Source organism: Parasteatoda tepidariorum, chromosome 3 (assembly GCF_043381705.1).
Source record: "Parasteatoda tepidariorum isolate YZ-2023 chromosome 3, CAS_Ptep_4.0, whole genome shotgun sequence".
Classification (NCBI taxonomy): Eukaryota; Metazoa; Arthropoda; class Arachnida; order Araneae; family Theridiidae; genus Parasteatoda; species Parasteatoda tepidariorum.
Genome location: NC_092206.1, coordinates 31,649,454 through 31,660,520, shown reverse-complemented (window position 1 = coordinate 31,660,520; position 11,067 = coordinate 31,649,454). Strand labels below are relative to the sequence as shown.

Below are 11,067 nucleotides of genomic sequence, written 5' to 3'. Positions count from 1 at the left end.
TGTTAATTTGGACGTCTAGTTTCTGCCACACTAGATGGCAGCACCGAGATTCTATTTGGATGCTAAAGTGCACTAGGAATTTAATTTTGCTGGAAATGCCAAGAGCCAGTAAGGCACTCCAGGGATCTTTTACATGCCGCATAATCATACGACATGGCCGCTGAGGATTTTCTGTAACCCGAAAATCCGGTGTCTGGGCCGGGGATCGAGCCCACAGACTTGGGCTCAGAAGGCCGACCACAAACCAACTGCGCCACCCAGCCACACGTGGCCTAAAATATATTAGTAGTAATATTCAAACCAAAATATATTAGGTGTCATTTTTTTTAAAGACAATTTTCGTAAAAAAAATCAATAACTTTCAAGTTTTATATCTTAACAATTTGATATCTGTTGCACATTAATTGCTTAATACATAAGTGCACATTAAAGTTATTGTAACCAGAATTTTTTAGTATGCAATTAAATATTCTTAAAAATCTACTTCTTATTTTTATTGCTAATTCAATACTTTTGTTTTGTACAACTTGATAAAAATCTGACAGTAATATTTAATGTTCCTTCAAACATGAAAGAGACTTTATGTTTGAAGGAATAAATTATGAAATTCATTCCTTCAAAATTTTATATTAAACTTCAAATAGAAAATTTTGATAAAGTTGCGGCCCGCCATTTGACTGGTGTTTTAATTGCGGCCCCTGGCCTCATGTAAGTTGGAAACCCCTGATATATATCATTGCTCTCTTTTGATAATTTTACTAGGCTGCAGTTTGATGGGATAATCTGGCTGATGCGGATAGTTTATTAATATTTTATATATTATATTAAAGAATGGGAGTCTTTTAAAATCAAAGTTGAGTCGGCTGTTCATAGCCGGTTATAAAATTAAATATATATATATCATTCGTGGTGCTGAAATTATTTATGATGCAAATTGAAATCGGGCAGGTTGTAAAATGCTGCAGAGTATCTACTCTTTTCATCGGTGTAAAAGTATTCGTCCATTTCTCTCTCTCTTTTTTAATACGAGAATCTCATTTTGAGTAGAAAAAAGGAGATATTACAATTTGAAAATGTCGAAATTTCGTCACTGCAGCCGTAATCATGAGTTGTTGTTGTTGTAGTAGTTAATTTACGTCGCACTAGAGCGTACAATGGGCTATTGGCGACGGTCTGGGAAACATCCCTGAGGATGATCTGAAGACACTTTTGATACTCCGCAGCGGGGGTGCCATCCCCGCTTTGGTAGCTCAACGACCTGTACGTGAAGTCGAGCACTTTACGATAGAACAGTTTAACGAGGACCAATACGCACACCCTCGGTCCCTACGCAGACTGATCCAAGTGGTTACCCACCCGCGCACTGACCGCAGACAGTGATGCTTGACTTCGGTGATCTGCTGGGAACCGTGTCTTAACTATCAGTCCACTGCGGGACTCCGTAATCATGAGAGCTTAATAATAATTGCAACATTATTATTTTATGCAAATTTCCTTATAATGCTTTTTTGTAAAAACTTTATTTCGAATGGTATGCTTGCTACTTGCTGGAGGTTTAGAGGTTCATATGTTGGCAAATCTATTTTATAATCACAATTATATTTGAATTGTTATTATTTTATTTTATTTTTTTATGTATATTTTATGATAATAAACGAGTATGAATAGAAAGATAAAACAGAAAATTTATGATATAGGAGATAAAGTTTTCCTATCAGATTTCATGGCTTTAGTCAATTTTTTAAAAAAAAACAAATGGCATAGCGAATAGTAAACCTGTTTATCAGAAAAATATAATTAATAATCACATAACAACGTGTTACATAATGATATGATTTCACAGCTGATGATGGATATTTTGAAACAATTATTAAAGTATTTTCATTCATTAAAAGATTTCGAAAAATTGTCATGTGATTTTCAATAATTTTCCCTGGTTTACAGTTCGCAGCACCATCTGTCGAAAATTCTAGATATGAACCTGTAACTTTGGGAGAAATAAATGTGCCGAACCTGCAATTATTATTATTTTTCTTTTACTTGTTTTGTGTTATAAAAACTACCAGTCTGTTTTATGACACCCGTGTAAACAGTTAATACAAAAAGTGAACAGTGTGTACAAAAATTTATTATATAACATTGTGATACATAATACATTGGTTAAACCCAGATGACTCAAAGAAAAAGAAAGAAAGAAAGAAAAGATATTAAGTAATCATAAGAAAAAATACATAGAATCTATATACAAAACAAATTAACCCTTAGAGGTAGTACAGTAAAAGTTAAAATAATATGTATGCATCTAATTGCACACTCAGTCAGTTACAATGCAATGCACTTCGTACAACTTCACAGTAAAACTTTATAATTCAAATTTATAAACCTATTTTGATAAGTTGTGACTAAGCTCTGAGGTGGCTCTAAGGAAATCAGACTTTTAGGTTGTTTATTTTTATTGACTAATAGCAGTTTTAATTTTACTATTAGCAGTTTTACTGACTAATAGCATTTTTAATTTTAATAAGACGGCTATAAAAATGCGACATGACTATTTGTAAGCATAAAATAAAGTTTAAATAGTAATATACAGTACAAAGTATGTCGTAATCATCACACTAAAATTTTTTCTCAAAATTCGGGTCGCAAGAGATGAGAAATTTAGATGAGAAATTGAAAACTGAAAAATCACTGGAGCTGGAAGCGTAATCCTAGATAGTTAGATTGCCTAGTGAAACTTGAAGATGTAATTAACAATCGTCTTTCAATTGTGTTCTGTTCTCCTGCAATCGAACAGAATTTGAATTTTTTTTTTTCACTCCTACCGCTTTCAGTTATGATTATTTGTTAGATTTCGATTTTTTTTTCAGGTTAAAAGATAAATTTGGGATCCCTATTGTGCTTACTATTTTTATTTCTTTTATGATGGGGATACTAAAATGTATAGTAAGGGTAGTCATTACGAAACTCTCTGTGTATTATGTTAAGACATGTATGCGTAAAAATGCTCGAATTAGAGTTGTAATCTTTATATTGTGTTAAGTTATGAAGGTGTTTACAATGTATCAAATATGTAAAAATATCCCAATCTAAAACATATTTATATTGCACTATTTTTTTTCCGAAACTAGTCGCACTCTCGTTTTTCAACGTTGTGAGTGAACCTTTTTTTTTCTGGTGCAATCGCAAAGAAGGGCCAGGCAAATATTTCCTCAGTGCTTCGTGTTTTACTCCAATAATATTCAAAAAAGAATTTTTTTGTAATAATATATAAATTTTAAATTCTTTTTATATATATTTTTCATTTTATTACTAATTGATTTATTATTTATTTCCTTTTTTATTATTTACTGATTTAATATTTTTTTTAGTTATTTATTTATTTGTATTGAAAGCGTCACTTTCTTCCATAATGTTCTTTACACAGTCATAGCTTTTGAAGTCAGATCTGGAGGCACAACACAAAAAAACTATACATAACAATCAAAATCAGAGAACTAGAAAACTACTTAAACAGTTTTACATTATAATTTAATTAAGTCCTTAAACGCATGATAATCTAAAACTTAAAAATGTCGCTTTAAAAAAATATTATTAAATGTGTTGAATTAATTGTTTTGAGGAACTAAATTGAAAATAAAAAATAATTATACAATCTGTCACTTAACTACAGTTATGTACTTTTCTAGCGGATTTGCAGGAAGTGAATAGAAAGTTTGCGCACAGCGTTTGTCTTTCATTAATCGTAACGCTACCATTACTCTCAATTCCTTGATGATTCTCCGATTCACAGAGAAAGTTTATCGCCTGCGTTATAAAGCGGAAAATGCATTGCTATGCAAAATCTCTCAAGTATCTGAAAAACTCCGCGAAGTCCTGATTTTTCTCATCCTATAAAATGTGTGTGTGAGGCAGTGGAAAATTTTTTAGCTTTGACCTTATTCTTCCCAGAGTATAATTGGTTGCTAGCTTGCAAAAGTATAAAAGCGGAAATTCTTAAATTTTTCGGCTTGAGAGAGAGCCAAACATTTGACTGATATCGCTCAGATATGCTGCTTAAGCTTTGTTTATTAAGATTTGATAATGGTCTCTTAAAATATCTTAATAATTTTCAAGTAAAATTTTCGGTGAAATTGCATGAAGTGAAATTGCTGCTTTTATACGAATGCAATGCAGGTGAATATACTAAATGTAATTTTATAAGCATGCATTTGCACAGTAATAGGTTTTGACTAGATAAACAATAACAGCATAATACAAAATCGCTGCCATTCCTTAATTTTTATATTTTCCTAAAGAAATATTTTAAAATTACGTTAGAAGCCATATACCTTTCTCAGTTTCTCATTATCGATAAAGATATTTGCCTCATTTGTCACAAAAACAAATTTTACTACCGATGCTACCGATAATTTTAACATAAGCAAATGAGGATCACTTCTTTCAATGAACTATGCCAATTTAATCGATTTATATATTAGTGACTTCTCCACACAGTCAAGTTAAGTTGACACAAAATATAGGGTGTTTGTAATCAATACCTTCTCTTAGATTTTTAGAGAATTTGTCAGAAATGAATAAAAAAAGCATACAAATTAAAGGTTATAAATTAATATATTTAAACGAAGAAAAGCGCAATCAAAGTATGATGAATATTATATGAAGCATTCTCAAATTCGAAACTGTAATCAATCTAAATTTGGTGTTTTTTATTCTTTCCTTCCTCAATGTTGATTCATCCTATAGTGATAAAATTTTTCCTTACTGAAATTTTAACTTGTTTACTACTAATGTATAAACTTTTTTTTACTTCACTTTTGGCAAAGATTTGTCGCGCCACAGGTCCCTGGTTCGATCCTGGGGCCGGGCAAGGTTGACTCAGCCTTTCATCCCTTCAGTGGGTCGATAAATGAGTACCAAGCATGCTTGGGAACTAAACACTGGGGGTTCCGCGTTCGGCTGACTGACCAGTACATCTGCTCCTGCACACCAGAGCCCAAGGTCAAGAAAACTGAGATGGACACAGTAGGCTTTGGCCCTCTATGGGCTGTCGCGCCACTGAGTTTAGTTTAGTTTGGCAAAGATTATAAATATCTATATTCAGAGAACACCTTGCATAGAAAACTTTAATCCAGATATCTGTAATATAGATATTTACCTATATCATTCAGTGACACTGGAAATGAACGACAATAACACCGCTCTTTTTCAGAATTTCCAAGAATAATTTGAAAGTTAGCACATTCTTTTCTGAGAAAAAAATGAAACAACAACAATTATTTTTTTTAAAAATAAAATAAATGTTATAAATTAGCCTGTTCTTGAGACTGAGAAAGGTATATGTTCCATTAAAATTGATAAAACATTTTATGATAATATGAAGATGAAACATTAAATTCACTACCCTAATAATCAAGTATTATGAAACATGAACAAATTTTTTCCTCAGTAGTTCCAGTTTTGTTTGTGGCACATTTGAACATAAGTTGTAGAAACCCTATGATTTTCTTCTCATAAACTGTATATCGGCGTTTTTAAATATGTTTTCAAATTCTTGTACTGACATCTTTTGGTAGCCAGGAGGAGGCAAATGATCTGATGGAGCATAATAAGCATGGAAAACTTGTTTGCTTTCACCGCCAGGATTATGATCTTTATAATGCAGATCATTCACATCCACTTGTCCTAATTTTTGAATATCATTAGTATTTAAGCCGTTTGTACCCACAAATATGGACTTTTCTTGATGGATTTGGCCGTCTCCAATATCACTGTAGATTTGTGGTTGTCCATAATACTTATTTCCATAAGCAGCAAGATTACCGTTTGTTCGATTAGCCGTTGAACCATCGTAAACTCTTAATGAAGTTAAGGGTGGCGAACTAGCTGTATCGTACATAACGTCACGTGAACCATCGTTTAAATTTTCTGTTTGTTTTGAAACAGGAACATGGACAATAGCCACCTCACGTTCCACGAGTGCTGGAGTACCTTGGATGTGAGTTAATACCGGTGGTTCTCGGTATAAACCACCCACTTTTGCGGACTTGTCGAAATAATTTCCGAGCATTTTTGGAAGTAGAGAATTTTTTAGCACTTTTGATAAACCGGCTTTGTTTTTAGGCAAGTTGCTGTATTGATAGCCCCCTAAAGCATAAGCTGGTTTTGTGGTACCAAGTACATTTACAGGATTGGCTGATTGATAATAAGTTGGTTTTGAAGACTGCTTATGTTCATAAGACTGACTTAATGTGGAATGGTATGATTCCTTTTTGGGACTGCTCTGCTCTGAAGGGGATTCATAAAGTTCGACATATTTTTCTCCAGGTCTTATTTTTTCGTTTCTTTGAAAATTTCCATGAGATGGTGGTAAATAATTTGATCCACCTTCATATTCATTGGTTTGGTGAGATTTTATGTTTTGATGTAGTGATCCATGAGCTTCGATTGGAAAATCAGTTCCTCTAAAATTATTCATTGGTTGATATGCGTTGCCATGTTCATGTTCCTGAGGATGCGCAGTGTCTAAATTATGATTGGAAGAACCAGATGAAACATAATAAACGGTGTTCTGGTTGTTATAAAGTTTCCTGGATGGCTGCATCAAATTGTGTATTGATGGAGATTGTATTGATTTGGGATCGTAGTGGAGATCGTTGAAACTTATGTGACCAATAGGTTTAACAGCATCATGGGACAGATCACCTAAAGCAGTTATTTTAAGGTAAGCCTTTTCGCCACCATGATCTATTGCCTTTAGGTCTTCAGGGCGCAACTCTTTGACTAGTGGTGAGGCATAAGGAGCAGGATTATGCGAATTTTCATACACATGGTGAGGTTTCCTGGGAATTTCTATGTATACAGGTTTGATTTCTACTTGTCTCTCTGGAGCTGGTTTGTCATATAAAGAGTCGTGCGGATAGTAGGAATAAGGACTCTTTGGATGATCAGAAACGGATACATGTTTATGTCTTTCTTGTCCCTGGAAATGTGAATCGGACGGAATGTCTTGATAATGAGAATGACCATAATGTCCTCCACTCGAATATCCTTCTTCATGATGAGGATGATAATGCGAAGAATAATCCGGAGAATGCAAATTAGAAGAGTAGTGTCCGCCATGATCTGAATAGTGTGGCTGACTTTCTGTGTAGTGTTGCAGATGAGGTTTAGGTTTTGCTGAACGTGAGCCAAAATAAAATGGATGCCCTGGAAGAATAGGAATCCATCCGCCATATATGATTTTGGGAGGAGTGAAACTGATGGAAAGACATATCAGTGACATCAAAATAAGGTAACTGAGAGATTGCATCTGTAAGAGAAAATAATATTGTTAAACATGTGCAGAGTTTTGAATTCATTTTAAAATTCGAAAAACATGTGCGATATATTGTTTTGAAATGTAAGGAGAGTTTGATTATTAATTAAAAATTTATGAAATTATAAAAAGTATGAGTAGAAGAAAAGTGTTCCAGTGATGAGAGGAAATAGTTTTTCTGATTTTTATTGTTTTCTTATTTTAAATGATTTTTTTCTGAAGATGATTATGATTTTAATTTTAAAAGATATAAAATTTATAAAGCAATTTAGTATGAGATTGTTTTTTTTTTTATTGATTTTCATATTTTTAAAGATAATTAAAAATATAGCTTTGTGTTAATAAGTTTCAATTAGTAAAATTACAAAGTTGCATTAGTACTTGGTGTATAATGACGCATAGCACTTTTCAAATGACAATTTAAAAAACACATAATTCTTTTATATTTTTCAGAATTCGAATGAAGAAAAAAGTAAAATTTTAATGAAGTTTTTATACATATACATCGGAAAAAAGTTGTCATTAATTGTGAATTCTTTTTTTTTTTTTTTGCAATAATAATAATGATTATAATAAAAAGAAATTTTAATGAAAATTTTACCGATTTCAAGTTGTAAAACATCATCTTCAAAACCAAATTTTATTTAAAATTTAGTATTGCAAATATACATATTTCAGAATCACAAGATGAAAACATAATTATCCTGACATGCCATTATAAAAACCTATTTAAATATAAATTCAGATTCCTTTTTTTAAAAAAATATTTTTTAAATAATTTTGTAAGTTAAATAATTCCTTTTTTTAAAATAAATATTTGTCAATCTGAAATTCATGAAAATTGCCTGGTTACATGGAAACACAATTTGTTTTGTCATTTCAAAAGTTAACGAAAAAAATAAGTCAGTGAAAATATTTTGTGATTTGTTTATTTTTGCCTGTTTTTCAGTAATTATTCATAACGCAATTCAATTCCAATTTTAATTGTTTGATGTAAGTGTGGTATTTTGATTATAATCATATTTTTAAAATTGAACTAATTGTAAACTAAAGATCTTGAAACATCTGCAAAAATTTATAAAAAATCTGATTTAAATAAAATAATTTGCATTCTTTTGATTTCTGTAATTAAAATATCACTAGCTATGATTAATAGCAGCATTTCTTGAGCGAAGTATTGTAATTTCAACGTATACAATAAGATGTTTCTGTATAATGTGGTGCCATCTAATGGGAATTCCAGAAACTTGAATAGTATCTTTTGGAAACAACACTAAGAACAGTTTGTCGTAAAAATGTCACTTTTGGAAAAAGTTTCGCTATCACTATACTTACACAAACCTTTCAATTTTATACCTAAAGTAATATTTGTGTAAATACAAATATTATACGCAAGTTAATAAATTAGTTATTTATAAGCTTAGCACTTTTCTTCAGGAGGTATGAGATATTCGATTCTGATTTAAAAAAGATGCTATGATTAAAAAATGAACGTTTCATACACGTTTCATGAATTTAAAAAAACAATTTAAGATATTTTATTTTTTTGATTGTCATTTACTTTATTTTTCAAAATGGGAAAAACTATAAGGTTGGAGAATGTAACTAAATTATTAATAAGTTTGAATTTATATAAAATATTTAAACAAGTGGTAATAGTTATTTATATCAAATTATCTTCTTATGATATAAAATTTTCTTTTGTGTAAGTAAATGTTCCAAAAGAATCCCTACGGTTGCTGTAGACTTTTTTTCGAGCTGTTACAAGCAGTTAATAATAATAATAATATAAAACAGTTCCATGTACTAGCAGACAGAGTTAGCAAAACGCATTTTTAAAAAAAGCATTATCTCTACATATTTAATGAATCTTACATATTAGCATTACATTAGCAGAGTTACATATAGCATTATCTCTACATATTTAATGAATCTTACATATTAGCATTACATATTAGCATTACATTAGCAACGTTCTTGTGGATGAGGTTNATACACTCCTACTTGTTTGTAATTATATTTACGAAATTGATTTAGATTTTAGTTTGAAACTTATTTGACAGGTAGATGAGAGTGGGATGAAACGGGGTATAGTCTGTCTGCGGAAAGAACAACCCCGCTATTCGACTGGAGCAGTGGCGATTACTATGGTTACGAGGTTTAACTATTTCAGGTAGGTGTGTTGGATCAATATTTAAGACAGGTGGTCTTGGCTCAGGTCGGCTAGAGAGAAGAAATCAGAGGGAGAGAAGCTCCTCTCCTTGAAATGAACTTTACTTGTTTCCATAGCAGCAGGCGGCCTTAGACTTTGCGGCGAGAGGAGTTTTTTCTGCACACAAATAATATTTCTATTCTGGCGAAATTAATCCTGCTTTTTAGCGAATTTGATTCAGAAATAGAATCTGCTTGGCAAGATGAAGGTGCTGCCATATTAGCGAATTGTAGTTGTTGAATTCATGGTATTTTTGTAGAGAAAGTTGTTTTATTGTGTTAATCCTCTAATGTTTTTTTTTGTTTTTAAACTATCCTTATTTATTGGTTATATAAAAAAATCTGTTTATCCCTGCTTATTATGCGTTCACAAAGAATTTATACTCTAACAAACAGGAAGGATTTAGCTCTCTCTCAATAGTAGCATGGTTCTGTTTCGATAACCTCAGCTGTCGGGGTAAGGCAACCTGACTGGGTACACTACCATCACCATATTAAGGATAATACAAAGGACAGAAAAGCCTTAAAACGAAGTGTGGGAAGAACCAAAACAACAATATTCAAAGCTCAACCCCGTCCCGCCCCCTAGCGGGGGCATCCGGGGTGAAAATTTATTGATCAACAAAAGGATACAATACAATTTCCAGTTTGAAAACAAAAGAAGATGAGAATTTACAATGATAAACATGAATAATAAAACAAAATAAATGAATAATAAATAAATATAATAATATTTAATGCTTATCCTAAATTTTAGTTGACATCCTATAATTTTAGTTGACAATGACTTGTATGCCTTAGATTTGAATAGAGACGAATTTGATATAGCATTACATCAAATTCGGAAAAACAATATAAAAATGATTGCCTCAGAGTATATCCGGGTATTGACTTCAAAGTGGAGGCAGAGCCTGACTAAGGTAGGGACATACGGGGCAGTTGCCCAGGACGCCACATCAGAGGGGGCCCCCAAATCAAATAGAAAGTTTATTTTAGGATTCCTTCTTTACAATCTTTTTAATATGAATTTTTTTAAACAAAATATCAGTACAGTGTAAAATCCATCAGTTTTATGCTAGCTTCTTTTTAATCTATCGAATGAGCACAAAAGATCTATGCTTCATAAATCCATGACTTTTTAGAGCGGAATTCAGATAAATTTTAACAATTAGGGTGGTCAAATTTGGTCAATCAAAAGCCTGTATTTTTACATATCGCAAAATGCGATATATTTGCAAAAATACAGGATTCCGATTGGCTTGACTGAACCATCATAGTTGTAAAAATTTTGCTGAATTTCGCTCTAATGTCAGCAAGGATATAAATTTTTCGCAGCTAGATGACAAATTTGACAAAATCTTTTTGATTTGTTTAAATATGCAGACAATGCTTTGTAAAGGGGCAAAATGATAAAGAATGAATGAACATTGTAAATAATGAAAGAATGAAAAGTATGAGGCGAAAATGAAGATATTTTGTACAAGAGACGTACAATTTTGACAAACTTCTTTCTAGAAGTAAAAATTTTATATTGGCTCTAA

General features: G+C 31.7%; 1 protein-coding gene across 1 annotated transcript; it reads right to left on the bottom strand.

Moving 5' to 3' along the window:
- Positions 1-2,108: 2,108 nt before the first annotated feature.
- LOC139425139 (uncharacterized) lies at positions 2,109-7,303 on the bottom strand. The gene has a single exon (XM_071178469.1). The coding sequence runs from the start codon at positions 7,280-7,282 to the stop codon at positions 5,495-5,497; it is 1,788 nt and encodes a 595-aa protein (XP_071034570.1). The 5' UTR covers positions 7,283-7,303; the 3' UTR covers positions 2,109-5,494.
- Between the last annotated feature and the right edge of the window lie 3,764 nt (positions 7,304-11,067).

Excerpts from the sequence above, each read along its gene's own strand:
- LOC139425139 (XM_071178469.1), bottom strand. The coding sequence starts at position 7,282 with ATGTCACTGATATGTCTTTCCATCAGTTTCACTCCTCCCAAAATCATA.